The sequence below is a fragment of the Chrysemys picta genome, chromosome 1 (assembly GCF_011386835.1).
Source record: "Chrysemys picta bellii isolate R12L10 chromosome 1, ASM1138683v2, whole genome shotgun sequence".
Classification (NCBI taxonomy): Eukaryota; Metazoa; Chordata; order Testudines; family Emydidae; genus Chrysemys; species Chrysemys picta.
The window spans coordinates 244100926-244118828 of record NC_088791.1 but is presented as its reverse complement, the minus strand read 5'-3'; the positions used below and the strand labels follow the sequence as shown (position 1 = coordinate 244118828).

General features: G+C 39.6%; 1 protein-coding gene across 2 annotated transcripts in view; it reads right to left on the bottom strand.

Annotated features, from left to right (window-relative positions):
- Window positions 1–17903, bottom strand: part of RASA3 (RAS p21 protein activator 3) — a 270976-nt gene that overhangs the window by 141584 nt on the left and 111489 nt on the right. For both annotated transcript variants that reach the window (XM_005295914.5, XM_005295912.3), the window contains exon 2: window positions 5329–5446. In XM_005295914.5, coding sequence (XP_005295971.1) covers window positions 5329–5405 — 77 coding nt within the window. In that variant the 5' untranslated portion in view covers window positions 5406–5446. The remainder of the gene's footprint in view (window positions 1–5328; window positions 5447–17903) is intronic.

Genomic DNA, 17903 nt, shown 5'->3' with positions numbered 1-17903 from the left:
TTCCCATGAGCACCCTAACCTGCTGATTTCAGACTGACTTCAGTCTACCACTTTAATTTAAATATGTCTAAAGACAGATGGAATTTCTCCCAAGGAAAGCTGTTATTCCTATAACATAAAAGCTTATTTTCTCAATGGAAAATAATGATTGGATTAATCTAGTGAAATGACATCAACTAAAACAGTAAGCCCTCCTGTGAAGTGGTTTAATGATCATCCAACAGAAAAAAAAAACCCCACCACCTGTGTAATTCCTAGTTCTGAGCAACAAGGTTACACTTGCTTGAATCAGGACAGAAATTAAGTGACAATTGCAAAATTACTTTCGTAGAACTATTTCAAGCTTTAGACGTGGCAAATTCTTAATTACAGCAAGAACTTTAGACAGCAACTTTGTGTCATTCATTACTAACCAATTCCATTAAACTGGAAGGTGCTAACAACTTCATGATAAAACACAATTGTCCTAACTATATGTGGCCATCAATCTACAATCTGTGAGGGTCAAAATCTACACTATATTTTGCATCTCAGTCTTTCTTGCCTCAATGCAGAATACAATAAAGACCCAAGATAAAGGTCACAAGAAAAATATTAAGTGCAGGAATCTTAAAATGATGTGGGCTAATATTAAGTAACTTGAGAGGACAAATCCTATGAAAATCAATAGGCCTTGTGTTCCTAAATCAGTTAGGAACTTTTGAAAGTCACACCTATTATCTATAATCTCATCAGCTAAACAACTGAATATTTCCAATGTAAATGTTTCACATTTAAAATCAAGACTGAATGTTTTTCTAAAAGCTATACTGCAGGAATTATTTTGAAGTTTGATGGCATGTGTTATACAAGGGATCAGACTAGATGATCATAATGATCCTTTCTGGCCTTGTAATCTAGGAATATGATAACAGGAGATAGGGTTTACTTTAGAATTCACTACCTAACTCTGATTCCATCACTGACTTACATGTTAAATATACATATGCAGCCCCCTCCACCCAGCTTTCTTTATTTAAATATAAGGTGACTAGAAATTAATTCTGGGGGGGAAGGAAATCCCTTTTTTCCAGAGTACATACATGCCTGAGTTTGAGTGATCATGGGTTAATTCAGTGTAAACTAAATGGAAGGATAAGCAAAAATAAGTCTGCAACAAAGGTCCTTGATTTCAAAAAGACAAACTTTAAAAAAAATTAATGGAATTAGTTAGGGAGTTGGACTGGACTGAAGAATTCAAGGATCTGAATGTAGAGGAAGCTTGGAATTACTTTAATTCAAAGTTGTAGAAACTATCTGAAGCCTGCATCCCAAGGGAAAGGAAAAAAATTGTAGAGAAGGGTTGCAGTCCAATCTGGATGAAAAAGAGTCTCAAACGGTTATTAAAAGAAAGCAGAAGGCCTATAAGGAATGGAAGGAGGGCTGGATGAGCAAGAAAAGCTACCTCTTAGAGGTCAGAAAGTGTAGGAAAAAAGTGAGAACTGCCAAAAGCCTTTAAAACCATTCATAAGAGGTTCTTCAGAGATATAAATAAAAAGGAAAAAATGGAAACAAGAAGTGAGACTGCTAAATGCTGAGCATAGGGTAGAAATGAAAGATAATCTAGGTCTGATCCAACACCTAAACAAATACTTTGCCTCAGTTTTTAATATGGATAATGAGGAGGCTTAGAGAGAGTAGCAGGATGGCTAATGTGAACAAAGGTATGGAAGTAGAAATTACCACATCCAGGATGGAAGCTAAACTCAATCAGCTTATTGGTACCTAAATCGGGAGGACTGGATAATTTCCAACCTAAAATATTAAAGGAACTAGCGTGTGAAATTACAAGCCTAATAGCAAGGATTTTTAATGAATCTAAACTCGAGGGTCATACTTTATGATTGAAGAATTGCAAATACAGTATCTATATTTAAAAAAGATAAAAAAGTGATCCAGGAAACGACAGGCCCATTAGTTGACCTCAATTGTATACAAGGTGTTAGAAAATATTTTGAAAGAGTGTAAAGGACATAGAAGTAAATGGTAACTGTGATTTAAAAAACAAACCGACAACATGGTTTTACAAAAGGTAGATCATGCAAGACCAATTTGATCTCTTTCTTTGAGAAGATAACAGATTTTCTAGGAAATGAAGTAGATCTAATCTACCTAGATTTCAGTAAAGCTTTTGATACAGGTTTCAGAGTAGCAGCCGTGTTAGTCTGTATCTGCAAAAAGAAGAACAGGAGTACTTGTGGCACCTTAGAGACTAACAAATTTATTAGAGCATAAGCTTTCGTGGACTACAGCCCACTTCTTCGGATGCATATAGAATGGAACATATATTGAGGAGATATATATACACACATACAGAGAGCATAAACAGGTGGGGGTTGTCTTATGCTCTCTGTATGTGTGTATATATATCTCCTCAATATATGTTCCATTCTATATGCATCCGAAGAAGTGGGCTGTAGTCCACGAAAGCTTATGCTCTAATAAATTTGTTAGTCTCTAAGGTGCCACAAGTACTCCTGCTTTTGATACAGTTCCACATGGGAAATTATTTGTTAAATTGGAGAAGATGAGAATTAATACAACAATCAAAAGGTAGGTAAAGAACTGGTTACAGGGGAGACTACAACAGGTCATACTGAAAGGTGAACTATCAGACTGGAAGGAGGTTACTAGTGGAGTTCCTCAAGGACTGGTCTTGGGACCAATCTTATTTAACATTTTCTTTAATGACCTGGTCACAAAAAGTAGAATTGTGCTAATAAAATTTGTAGATGACAAAGTTGGGAGGTATTGGGGAGGACTGGAATACCATACTAGAAGATATGGAGAACGTTGAAAACTGGCATAATAGAAACAGATGAAATTTAAGAGGGTAAAAGTCAAGATCATGCACTGAGGGACTAACAACAAGAATTTTTGCTATAAGCAGGGGATGTATCAGTTTGAAGCGACAGAGGAGGAGAAAGACCTAGGTGTATTGGTTGATCACAGGATGACTGTGAGCCACCAATGTGATGCAGCTATGAAAAAGGCTAATGCAGTCCTAACATGCATCAGCAAGGTATTTCTAGTAGAGATAGGGAAGTGTTATTACCAAATACGAGGCACTGGTGAGACCTCATGTGGAATACTGTGTGCAATTCTGGTCTGTCATGTTCTAGAAAAACCAATTCAAACAGGAACAGGTGCAGAGAAGGGCTATGAGGATGATCAGAGGAATGGAAAACTTACTTACAGGAACAGACTTAAGGAGCTTGGCTTGTTTAACCTATCAAAATGAAGGCTCAAAGCATATGATTGGTCTCTATGAATACATCAGAGGGCTAAACACCAGGTAGGAGAGGAGTTATTTAAGTTAGGGGCCAGTGTGGGCACAAGTGGATATAAACTGGCCATCAATAAGTTTAGGCTTGAAATTAGACCAAGGTTTCTAATGATCAGAGGAGTGAAGTTCTGGAACAGCCTTCCAAGGGGAAGGGTTAAAAACCTAACTTGTTTCAAGACTGAGCTTCATAAATTTATGGAGGGGCTGATATGATGAGATTGCCTACAATGGCATATGGCCCATCCATGAATACTATCAGCAAATGTCTCCAATAGGCAGATAAGGGATAATAGATGGGGAAGGCTCTTAGTTACTACAGAGAATTCTTTCTTAAGTTTTTGGCTGGTGGGTCTCGCCCATATGCTCAGGGTCTAACTCATCGCCATATTTGGGGTCAGAAGGACTTTCCCCCCAGGTCAGAATGGCAGAGACCCAGGGATGGGGACATGGGGGGGGTTCTCCTTCCTCTGCAGCATGGGGCACAGGTTACTTGTTGGTTTTAACTAGAGTAAATTGTGGATTCTACATAATTGTAAGTCTTTAAATCATGATTTGAGGACTTGAATAACTCAGCCAGAGGTTATGGACCTATTACTCGAATGGGTGGGTATGGCCTATGATGTGCAGGAGGTCAGACTAAATGATCATGATGGTCCCTTCTGGCCTTAAAGGCTGAGAGTCTGTGCCTAAACTTGTTCTCTCTATATTTTAGGCATTTTTGGGCCCCAACAGAAGTTCCACTCCTTGCTGTGAGTCTGTACCTATTTCATTCCATTCTACTATTTTACTCCCGGCTAGTTTAGTCTTATACTACGCCTATCTCACAGTACGGGAGCACCTTAGAAGCCATTTCTCCCAACTTCCAAGCCTATGTTTTAGCCATTGCTTATATTGGGGATTTATCCCAAAGGCAGCCATCACTGTAGCTGCACTGATGCAAATTCCTAGTGTGGACAGCCTATTGGCACTGGTGGTGCATTAAACCATGGCAAACTGCCCCAGTGCAAATAGCTGTTTTTTCTGTCTGCACTACAGGCAAGCATCAGTGCAGCTATAATCTGATAGTTACAGTCGATTCAGATGTTGAAGGTAGACAAGGCTTTAGCCACAAGATCATAGGTCAGCAGCAGTGGGTATAATGAAGAGCACTACCACCAAGGAGGCCAGTAAGTGCCTGGAGAAAGAGGACAACTAGATTCTAATAAGGGGGTCAGCATCTTAGGATGTGTCACTAGGGAAAAAGCATTCCACACCTTCCTCCCAGGAGACAGTTATCCAGCAAGTAGGGAACGCAGAGAAAAAATCTGACTTCTGAAACCCCTTTTTGCTCTTGCTTTGCCTGAATACCCAAGTGATCTAGTAGTTTCAGAGTGGCTGGAGGAGAAGGAAACACTCCCATTCACCACCAACTAACTGCCTCTCAAAAGAGCAAAGCTGGCCAGCTGCAGGAGAGAGGGATCTCAGAAAACTTAGCACTGTACCTGCCATCTCAGGATTTCGCTGTAACTGCTTTTCCCTTTCTTGTAGTCTAATTACCCTCTCCCCCACTTTTGCACCTCCAGGAATGTGCAGAACAAAACCCCACTGTGGTTTTCAGCTCTGATAGAGCAGCAGTTATAACAACAGTATGAAGGAAAAATCCCTGACAGTTGGATTAAATGGCACGGTTAAACTGACAGCTAAAAAGCATAAAGGAAGTTCAAAAGCAAGTAACCTAGAGAGCTGCATTAACTGTAACCTCCTTGGAAACTAATTATGTGCTTCCTCTCAGGACAAGAACCTCTTCACATGTAAATGATAAAAACATATAGTTAGATGCCAGGCCATGAGGTCCATAATAATGCTATTATTATAATCCTACAATTAAAAAAAATCAGCTATGTTCTTCTCCATCCCACCAAAGGATCTATTTGGAATAGTATAGAAATATAATATAAACAGAAATGTTCTACAGTGTTAAAAGAACTGACTGAATATATCTGCACACAAGAAATATTTGTTACCATAGTGATTTCTCCACTATTTTGGTCCTGAAAACCTCCTCCTGGTCCAGGTTTACAGTACAGTAGCAATCCCTCATCTTGTTTGGCCCCGGATACGTAGGAAGATTTTTGGCTTCTCCTAAAGACAAAAAAATTCAAAGCAAACTTTAAATATGAGCAGATATTGACAGTATATCAATGGTTATATTAAAAATTATACACATTACTTTTTTATTTGGCTCTACAATGCTTCCTACCAGGTCTTTATTTAGAAGAATATTTTCAGTCCTCTGACAGGAGCAATGCTCACGTAGAATGGCAGGCAGTATGCTGCAATATGGCAATGATAAGGGAGAAAAAAATTCAAAAGCTCTTAAGTCACTTATGAAAATACAACTCTGCACCTTAAATCCCATTGACTTTCAATGAAGCTTAGACACCTAAGTCATTTTTGATAAAACAGAGTTTGGAATAAAATTTTCAAACCACAAGAGACTGCAAATAAGGATTTTATCTACAGCTCTGCTACTCTCCAACATGTTAGCATGAGAAGTCACTTAAATGAGGCACCGGAACATGGAGTGTAACAACACTTATCTCATAAGGTGCTTTGAAGTTTAATTAATGCTTGTAAACCCCCCGAAGTTCTTTGGACAGAGGTACTGTTTAAGTGCCCGGCATTAAAATTAATTTGTTAGACAATACGTCTTTGCTTATTTCAAAACTGCAACAAGAAACAATTACATATCCTGTATCTAAAAGAACAGGGCTGGAGAATGGAGGATAGACAAAGACACAGCAGTATAAAATTCAGATTATTTTTTTTAAACCCAGAAATGAGACTGGAATAGTAGTCTCTCCCTCTACAGGTCCATCAACAAGCAAAATTGCAAACTAAGATTGCTTGGCACAGTGACAGTCCAAACAAAAGCCTAGGAAAAGAAATCAGATAACTCTCCCCACAGCTTCATTGAAACACCTTAGCACCATTTGGCAAGTGTTTTGACTTCAAGGCCAAGCCCTAACTCCTCTGAGAGCTTAAGGAAGCGTTCACTCTGCATGTGCTCTTGTTTGCACTTCTATGGTACCTACAGATTGTTATCAGATGTCACATGCACTAGAGCATGCTCCACTGATAAAATATAAGAGAAAAGGCAAGATCAGAGAGCAAAGCTTATTTGTGAACATAGATAGAAGACAGGAGTGAAATCTAAGCGACAGGAACAAGTGTAGCCTATTTATCAGGCATCTGCAGTTCAGTGCAAGTCAGTTCTAGGAGAAAAAAATCTTTTTCAGTCCCCAATTCTCGCATAGCTTCACTAACAGGACCAATCTCACTTCATCCCAATCTCATTTTGAGTCACACAATCTCTGCAGACATTAAGCCACATTCAGAGGTGATCTAAATGGTCGTTTAAATGAATCAGCAAATGGATGCAACTTCCATGCTGATGTTGGAAAAAATGAGTTGTAGCAGTAAAAGCAGTTCACGGGAAAAGAAGATTAAGCAGGCTCCCATCTTCTATTTAACAGGAAGGCAAAAAGTGGTTTAGGATGTAACATCTTTCTTGACCACAGGACAACCTGTGTGTCCCCTTGGGATGTAATTTACACTCATTTACGATGTAACTTGCATCACAGCATCTCTGCATTTGACCTATTACAGTAAGAATGCCACCCAAAATGATGTGCATTTGATCGCTAAGACCAACACCTGAAGACTTAACATAACAAATCTTTAATAATTTTCTACACTTAAAAGCTAGAATGTACAAAGCTATGTAGTTTGACAGACTTTTAACCCTTTATTTTTATAGCTGAAAGATGATAAACACAATTTGAAGTGTTACAATGTGGCCAATAAAGCTATATTTCAAGTTTGTTTTATTTTTATTTTTTAAATTAAAAAAAGTTAACTTCTCTAAGACCTAGCTGATGCCGCATGGTAATGCCTCAGTGCGTTCTTCTACTTATAGAAAAGTCAGGAGACAAATTACATTGGGTTTGTACAATTTACTACAGGGGTAGGCAACCTGTGGCACGCGAGCTGATTTTCAGTGGCACTCACACTGCCTGGGTTCTGGCCACCGGTCCGGGGGGCTCTGCATTTTAATTTAATTTTAAATGAAGCTTCTTAAACATTTTACAAACCTCATTTATTTTACATACAATAGTTTAGTTACATATTATAGACTTAAAGAGACCTTCTAAAAACATTAAAATTTATTACTGGCACGGGAAACCTTAAAATTAGAGTGAATAAATGAAGACTCGGCACACCTCTTCTGAAAGGTTGAAAACCCCTGATTTATTACATCATAGACTATGTTCAAGGAAACTTCTTTTTCTCTCTGCTTTAGCCTCACCTCCTCCAAGTCCCAGGGAGGATTTTCCTTTCTAGTTTCACCTTGAATTGTATGCTGGGCCAGCGCCTTTCTGGCTGAAGCTCCCTCCAGAGGGAGTCAACAGGAAGCATCATAGGAGGGTAATAAGGAAACCTCCCTTGTGGGGGCTGAGCATATTACGAGGAAACTTTTCAATTTTCCAATTAGAAACATTTTTTTAAAAGGAAAACAACGTAGACTAAATTTGTGAATTTTCTCCTCCCCTAAAATGGCCTCTTTTCAGAAACTCTTGATTTTTGAATAGTTTTCTGTGATAGACAATGTCCTCTCTAGTATTATAAACCACTTAAATTCTAAAATAGCTAACTTTAATTTGAAGCCCATTTTGTTGCTTTTTAATACAAGAATTACAGTATAAAGATAAGGAGAATGCAGAAGTAGTGATGTATTTGGATTCTAATAAAAAAAAAAAACAGTGGTTACTGGGTCTCAAAGTTTTATTTGACAAGGAAAACTCATCGGGACTGAAAATGCGGTTTATCATTGCCCTTCAGCAAAAGTATCTGAATTAGAGGCACAGAGGAAGAAAAGAGGGAACTTGTGATTTTTCTTCTTCCACATTGAAGACCTTGACAAATCATGGAGGCTATAAACAAGGAGCTAACTGATCATTCCCACTTACCAATCATGTTACTGACTTAACCGAAGAGAGTCAAACCCTACGCCACACTATTTCTGTGTTAACTGAATATACCATATACCAACGTATACCAAATAACTACTTAGGGTCTTATACAAGAACAATAATCTGAATTGTTTAGTGAGCAGTCAGAAAAATCAAGCATCCAAGGAACACCTAAGGACTCTTAGCCCTCAAGCCAGACATTCAATGTCAACAAAACAAGCCCCTGTAGAATTTCAGCTGGTGTATAGTATCATTTAAACAAAATTTCCTTCTTTGGGGTTCTCTCACTACTGTCACTGGAGCTGAACAATTCTGTTCACATTTGTTGGTCTGAAACAAAAACACTGATTAACTCACTATCTTTCATTGGACCAACTTCTGTTGATGAGAGAGAAGTTTTTGAGCTAGACAGAGCTCTTCCTCAGGTCTGGGAAAGTGACACTTAATACTTTTCCCAATTTCTTCTATTCCAGCTGCTGTAGACCCATTGCATTATGCATAGGTCTGGTCTAAAGGCCACTGAAGTCAATGAGAGTCAGTACTAGCAAAGCAAATTAATTATTCACATCCAAAATTAAGACATTTTGGACTGGCTCTACAACAGAGTGGACTGCAGTACAGTATCTGTGATGCTGACTTCCCCTGCTGGTATGGAGTGTAATTACAGCTTAAGCGAGAACTGCCCTCTCCATGCAACATAGAGAAAGTGGTGGCGTACGAAGAGATGTCAGAACAGAGAAACACAATAACCTAGAACGAAGAGGGAGGAATTTGTCTTCCCAACTCTCACTCAGCTCCCTCCTCGCTCCAAAATTCATGAGTCCCTTTCTTGCTTAGGAAGAGGGATGAAGCAAGGCAAGGGATAAGGGCTCCCATGGCAGATGGCACATGAGGTGAAAGAATACTGCTTGGGTGCCTAGGGACATGCACCTGCTAAAACAGAACGAGAAGCAAAATAAGATTTTATTTTTTTCTTTTTGTAGGTGTGGGAAGAGACTCTGAAACAAACATCCAAAAAGATGGTCCCAAAAGAAAAAAGAAAAAGCTTAAAAATAATTGTCAATGTTTTGAGTCATCTAACACGTATCTGTTGAACAAAAACATATTTTGCACTATTTCCTTCCCTTCCTCCCCCTTTTGCAATATTACCTATATTGTCAGATACCAATGCATCCACATTTAACCTTCAAGATTACACACACTTACACACCACATTGCACAGGTCTGGAATTCACATGGAGGGAACGGAAGGAGATGGTGAAATAATACAGCTACCAACCTGCCCAGTGCCTCCCCAAGAGGCCATGATACTGCTGCTGAAATGGAGTAATGCTAGCAAGTATCCTGGAGAGTTGGAGGGATCTGGTCTTATGTGGCTCTGCCAAGTTTGGGTGCAGATATTATGGACAGTTCCATTGGGATTGGGGAAGAGGGGGAAGATCCATGTAAATCAGGCCTCTGAAATCTGTACTTTTCTGGCCTTTTGGAGTGAAATATGCCAATCTTTGCACAACTAAATACCCATTATACACTCATATGCTATCTTATATTAAGTGCAATAGCACTTATAACACTACACCCCTTAAGGTAAATTTAGTTATGTATCCCACCAGCTTTATGTTTTGAGATCATCCAGCACTAGGAAACAACTTATATTGGATACATTTGGTTTATTGAGTGGATGAAAGGGAAATCAATCCCCTTAGGCTTAGGCAAACAAAATAAGTGAAAAAACAGCTGAGCTTTCTACACCCTGGCATTCAATTTCAGGCAGTGGGCAGAGAAACTCAAGGACAGAAACAAAAAACAATCTGAAAAGGGCAATATATACACAAGCTATCATCAGCAATGATTCACTTTGCTTCTATTGTACTCAGTACATATCCTCTGAACAATCTCACTTGCAAGCATGTCCAGAATAAAACAAAATGATGGTGTAAGCTAACCTCCTCCCAAACACACAGTTCTATCATTACCAGAAATTCTAACTTCTACTTTGAGGTTTCGAACAAAACATCTTTCAAGCTTTTATTTTCACTCCCCATAAAATGTGCATGAATCAGCAACGAGTCGAAAATGTAATGGCAGATTGATATATTTTCATCATCATTTATGCTGAAAGTATTCTTCATGTTTAGAACCCCTTGCCTGAGTAACTCAGGATGAGATGATCAGACCCTAACCAGGGCCGGCTCCAGGCACCAGCCGACCAAGCACGTGCTTGGGGCGGCACCTGGTAAGGGGTGGCCAATCTTGGGGTGGCGGGGGGCGCTCAGGGTTTTATTTGGGGGGAGGGGTTCGGTTGGGCAGCGCTGAGGGTGGGGTGGGTTGTTTTTGTTTTGGCGGCTGGGGCGGGGGGATTCGGCAGCGGCGCTCTGGGGGGGGTGTTCGTCAGTGCGGCTTGGCGGTGGGGGTGTTTAGCGGCGCTCGGTGTGTGTGGCGGCGGGAGAGTTGGGCAGCACGGTGCTCTGCTGTGGGGGGGGGGTGTGTTCAGCGGCGCTCCGTGGGGGTTGGGGGGTTCAGCGGCGCTCCGCGGGAGGTGTGTGTGGCAGCGGGAGGGTTCGGCAGTGCGGCGCTCCGTGGGGGGCGGGGGGTGGTTCGGCGGCGCTCCGCGGGGGGCTGGGAGGGGTTTGGTGGGGGGGTTCGGCAGTGTTCCGCGGAGGGCTAACATGTTCGGTGCCGCTGTGCTCCGTGAGGGGTTGGGGGCCTTTGGCGGCGCGGCGCTGGGGGGGTTCGGCGGTGCAGCGCTCCACGCGGGGGGGGGGTGGCAGCGCGGTGCTGAGGGGTGTGTGTTATGGCGGCGCTATGGAGGGTGGCACTCTTTTTTTTTTTCGCTTGGGGCGGCAAAAAAGTTAGAGATGGCCCTGACCCTAACAAATCTGCAAATAGGACACAACGTAAGGTTAAATGCCACTAAGATGTAAGCCATTCTTTCCCTATTTTAGTATTCCATTTAGCCAGGCTTGCAATAATGTAGAGAAATGCTCAGGTGTACAATGATATTTCTGAAACATGTGCTGACTTTTAGAAATATATGTATATTGATCACCGGAGGCTGATGATGCACATCATCCCTTTATTGCATGTGGCAACTTCTTTTGTTATTTTAGGCATTGCAAAATATTAGTAAATCAATATGCATTGATGAAATAAATACTTCTCTGGACTATTAAAACAGACAATCAACTCATAACTGTCTGGATTTTAACCATCTTTAGTTACAAGGCAACATCCAAAACTAATGTAACAAATTTTGGAAAAAAATTGTTTTTAAAATTTATTTACTTTGTGCATTTAACAGCGCTTTGTCCAACTGGCTATGAATAAGACATCTGTGCATGGTCAGCTACACCATATGCGTTGTCTTTCACAAAGATGAAGGGACGAGAGAAACATTTTAAAATAGGAAATTGATTAAAACCACAAAATTGGTAGGCATACTCAAGGACAATTATATTATTGCACCTCATTTATAATATTCTAAACTCAAAGTATTATTGTTTTTCCTACCTTCTTCCTTTATGTAACAATGCCTTTAAGATCACCGCAATTTTCTTATGTTGAAGGTAAATCAAAAATCCAATGTTATCTAATCAAGCAATATGTAAAAATGAAATCTATTTAAAAAGCCAGTTGTGATTATAAATATTCAATTTCTTTGAATAGGTTTATCTTTGTTGCTTTAAAGCTTTAGCTTGATATTAAATAGAGCAAAAATCCATAGCATGCACACACGCCCCCACACACACGCTTACCGGTTCAACAACAAAAAGGCAGACTATTAGATTTCTAAATCAGGTCACATATAGCCATCTGTGAAGCGATTCCAGAGTCTGGAGAACCAGATTTTTAGCTGATCTGCTCTTAATGTAAGTCATTACCTGCCAGCATGTTACATGATAGAATTGTTTGTTTTGTTATGAGAATCAAGTTAAAAATATAATTTGTCACATCAGAACAAATTTGTTTCAACCACATTTGTGTGCACAATTCCCCAAACCCCCCACACTTCTCCCACTGTCTTGTCAACTCCAGTTGTCTCAGACAAACATCTCCTTTGGACTATTCCTTTGCCTTCACAAACTCCATCTCTCCAAAACTGGAATGCATCTTCAGGTATTTGTCTGTATTGGTCACCACGTGCCTTGTGCATACAAGATCAGAATCTCTGAACTGCAGTGCCCATCTGACCGTGGCTACACTCTGCATGTCCTTCTACCTCCAACCCAGAGGGCATAAAAGGTAGACCTGTTGTAACTGTCCCTCAGTTCCCTCCTACCGCATATGGCTGGAGAACGGAACCATACATATCCTTAGCTTAGGTAAATCGGGGCTTAATTTCTACTAACAATTCTCTCCTTTCCCTTTTGTTTTTATTTCCACAAACCCCCAAAGATTTTATTAATTCCATTTGGTGCCTCATGACACTACCATCCATAATGGCAGATACAAAACCATCATGTTTTCAGACCTACCTGTCTTCTAACAGTTTAATTCTCCTCAACAGACAGCTGCTGTCTATTTTACCCTGTTGAGAGCCATGTGCCGAATCACTGATTGATCTGCCAATCATTCTTCACAAAGACAAGAAAATATAGGGACATCAGCCTGAAATAGTATCTTCCAGAGCAATCCATGAAAAGCACGTTAGATCCTTGGGACTGAAGACTGTGCTACAAGATGGGATTTTTCCACAAAGAAAATCAGTCTATCTCCCCCCTAACCAGCAGGCAGAAGATGCCCAAGCCAGTAAGAGTCTGGCCCTGGCCCTGGCATTGTCAGGGCCAAAGCAACCAAAAACCAATTTGGTACCAAGAGCACCTCTGGTACCAATGTCTGGTACCACAACAGCAACTCAGATGCAAGGGAGATCAGTCATTGCACTCAACATAACTCTCAACACCAATCTTCTCCGAAGACAAGAGAAGTAGAGAACTGAAAAAAGCCACTTGCTTTCCCTCTCCTCCCAGGGGCATAACACAATGCACTCTCACAGTATACGAGCAAATGTCATGTGTCAACCTCTGGTTTGGCACCAAAGGACTTTGAGACAACTGTGGTATCTACATCCAGCAGAGACATCTCAATGCCAAAACCATCAGAGTTGGCACCAACAATAGAAGCTCTAATTGTCCCGGTCGATCTATTGCTAATGGAGGGAACCATACCTGTAGTACTGAAATAATCCTTTTGGCACCATCCACTACATCACAGCTCATGTTATGAATGTCTCCCCAAATATCAGCACCACCAATGGAGAGGATATTTCCTCCTCCACCTTTTCTGACCACAAACAGCTCTACAACTCCCAGCCAGGAACGCTCCCCATGATCGGGAGAGTGTCCATCCCTCCGAGGCATATACGCTAATCGCAAGAGATCAGCCACTTAGCCAAGTCAATATATAACTCAGATCTTACCCAATAATCACACTGATGCCAATCCTATGGTAACTAATAGTTAAAGTTTTAATAATAAAAGGAAAGAAGAAGAGAATTAATAATGGTTAACAGATAATATATATACAAATAATTACAAAGTCCTTATATCAGGTTTGTAGCAGTGATGGAAGAGACTGCTGGCTTGTAAAGTCTCTCTGATGATCTTCCAATCTTTTGGAAGATCCTCAGTCCATAGTTTTAAATTGTAAATCAACAGTCAAGAGAACCAGGGCAGAAAAGAGGCAAAACGGAGATCTTAGGAGTCTTTTATATCCTCTGCCATATTCCTGGAAATTTACTGTCTCTGTTTATGGAAAAGTTACTGACCTAAGTTGGAGCCCAGCGTCACTTGAGCATATTTTATGTCCTTACATGGCTTGATGATTCACAGGAGCAGACATATCCTTGCTGTGGCATCCACAGGAAGAGCTATTTGGGTGAAATGAGTTTCTTCTATGGCCCATTGTGAGAGCTAATATATAGTTGTCTGGCTTTAATGTAAATTTCACCTGGTGGGTGTGACCCAGGAATAGAACACATATGATGCTTGTATATAGCCAATAGTCCTAACTTCAAATACAAAATGATACATGCATATAAACAGGATAATCATACTTAGCAAATCATAACGTTTCCATTGACAGCTTACATGACATACTTCGTACAAGATTTGTTGCAATTGTATAACAGTGTCAATATCAAGGATATAAATGGTCATTCAATCATACAGCATTAAAACAACTCCAGAGGCACCTCCCGCCCCAAAATCACTGACTATGGAGAGAAATGCTACTAAACTTTGTACAACAGCTGTTCTAGCACTCTCTGTGAGACTCTACCCAAGACTACTGTAAGACTGTTTTTGTGCTAGCTGCTGGGTAACAGAATCACTGTATATCCCTCAGAGATGTGTTCTTATCATTTGGACCATTAAAAGCCACTGCACTGCCAGGCTTCTGCACCCTTTCAGGCTGTGCCACCACTGGCAAGTTGGTCAGAAAGACCAAATTATCTTACTGGAAGGCATTTGATTCAGGGGTGGCCCGTCCATATAGGCGAACTAGGCGGTCGCCTAGGGTGCCAAGTTAAATGGGGTGCCAAAGTCGAGGGGAAAAAATAAAAAAAAAATGAAAAAAAAATACGAATAAAATAACGAAGATGTCATTATTTCAATTCCCGTGCACAGAGGGAATATGAATTATAATTTATTTCTCTACATTTCTGAGAAGTTAATATGTCAAATCTTATTTATTGCAAAAATAAATTTTAGTGATTTTTTTTTTTTCAAATTTGCGACGTGGGGTCAAGATGACCCACTCCGCAATTTTGATAAGCAATAACTCAGCCAAAATGAAACACATCTGCCAGCGGCAATAGCTGCAATGCTAGTGACACCTAACTCGAATATACATCAAGGTCACATAGCCGGAAATTCATGTAGAGCGGAGATATCGCAAGTTGATACATGTCAAACGGTCATTTTCACAAACACATCGCAGGTAGATGGTTAAGAATTGAGCGACTACTGTAGAAAATTGTGTTTCTTCGTGCCAAAGAACAAAGAATAACATCTCTCAGCATTATAAATCCAAAATGTGAGTATCTTTAAGCGTTATTATTGGGCTGTGTAATGATGAACTTTTCTTTTTATAACTGATTCATATGTAATAAATAAGGTCCATAAAAGAAAAGTAACAGCATTAATGCTTAATAGACCAAGAAAGTGATGATGTCACACTCCAAGCGGGTAACCGTGAGGAAGGGGATTACTTTCCAAACAACCGGTGTCTGGTTATAATGTCGAAAAAGGTCATTTTGTTTCCGTATAAATGCTCTGTTTTAATAGGTGAGTCCATGTTACTAATCACTGAACCTTTAAGCAGTGAAAAAACAGTTGGGATCGCTGCAATGTGGTTTAAATCGCCAACCATGAGGTGGGGGTATGTCAGCCATCCTTAACGCTATGCTGCTTGCAGACGGGAGCACAATACATAATATTCAAATGCCCCATGGCAGAAAAAGAAAACCCTCAGGAGCCGAGTATCAAACAAAAGGCTGAGAAGGAAAAGGACCAAGCAAAACAATAGGGATCCTTCCTGAAATATCTTCACTTTAATCCAAATAAAGATGGAAGCAGTTCACAGCATCCAGATGAAGGAATTTTATTTGGAGAGGAGATTAGCTCACATCCGCATGGAAGCAGTTTGAAACATCAAGATGAAGGTATATCATATCCACAAAAAAAGCAGTTTGGAAACTCAAGATGATGGAAACTTATTTCTAGATCAGAGGTTCCCAAACTTATTTGGCCTACCGCACCCTTTTCAGAAAAAAAATTACTCAGCGCCCCCCTGGAAATCTACCTTCTTTAAGCGAACAAACAGAAAGATGCAGTGACAAATTTGTGTTCTTTTATGTATCTATATTTCTACCTACATCCTACAATATAGTAAAGAAAGATGTGTTATTAGAATATCGCCCACAACATCTGGTATACAGCGTTTTTTGCGTAATACGGCAAAAGACAACCAAACTAAAATACTAATGAAACTAATAAACTGGGTTTTGTTCTTTGCTCAGCAATAGATATATGTATTTGATATTAAATTGTCAAATATCAAACTAAATTTATCAAGAAATAATTTAAAAAATAATCAATATGCAATTAAAAATCAGTTAATAGTTTTAATTTAGTTTGACCTTATTTAAATAATTGTTCCTTATTAACACATGCCTTATTTACCAATTAACACAGATGATTCGATAGATATAAATAAATGTTATAGTTAAGTTTTTTTACGATTTCATTCCCCTGTTTTCGTTAATATTGTAATAAAAAACATGACAAATATATTGACTATACACTTAAAATAGTACTGTACCGACACAAGCCTGCTATGATTTTATTATTAGTAAGCACTAGAGACACAGAACCGTGCGGTAGATATGTACGAAAATGTATAAAAATACTCACGTGTAAATTGCTGTTTTATTGAAACAACAATAATACAATTTGCTTTGTATGTGATCCGTAATCCGTAAAGATCGAAGGTATCGAATATGAATAAAAAATTTTAAATACTTATTGCACTATTGTTAACTGCTTTTTACACAATTCAGAAACAATCTAAATTAGATTTCATACATGTCACCTATTTATAGTATCGTATTGTAAACAAGTCATTACACGCACATATTCCTGCCGATGCATGCTGGACTTCCCGACAATGCGCGACACGCTCGCCTGCCAACACTTGCTTGTTAAGAGCTGTTGGTGGACTTGACAACTGATCGGTTATAATTTGTGAATTTATTTGGAAAATAAAGTAATCACTGCAACATTAACTCTATGTTACACAGCAGATGAAACATGTATGAACGGTTTTTCAAAATTTTCTTATATTCTCTTCTTTCTTTATGCTTCCACCGCCCCCTTATTTTTATTCAACGCCCCCCCAATTGCACCAGAGGTTACTACTGCCCCCCTGGATCATTCCAGCGCCCCCCAGGGGGCAGTATCGCCCACTTTGGGAACCACTGTTCTAGATGAAGGAAGCTCACAGCATCAGACTGATATGGAAGTGAGAAAATTTATTCACCTTCAGAGACCCATGCAGAAATTGAAGTAAATGAAGTAGAAGGAAGAAAGGATGAGGAAGTTACAAACAAGTTACAGTATGGGGACCCAGCTACATGGCCCACATGTGATGACAGTGTATGACAAATTCTCGTGCAACATGGACCCGAACAAGTTCATGAATTTCCCTTCCCTAAGTCTGGAAATAAAAGAAAACTCTGCTCAGCATTACAAGAGGAAACTCATTAATGGGGAAGAAATTCATCGAAACTGGTTACAATATTCAGTGTTGAAGGACTCTGTGTTTTGCTTTTGCTGCAAGTTGTTTAGAAATCAAGCAATTGATACATCACTTACTGAAAATGGTTCGAAGGACTGGAAAAACGTATCTTCAATTCTCTCTTAACATGAAAATGGTACAGAACATTTGGAATGTTTTCAAAATTGGAAAGACCTTGAATTACGATTGAAAAAAGGAAAAACTATTGATGAAGAAAATTTACGTGTGATCAAGGAAAAAGAAGAATATTGGCAACAAATATAAGAGTG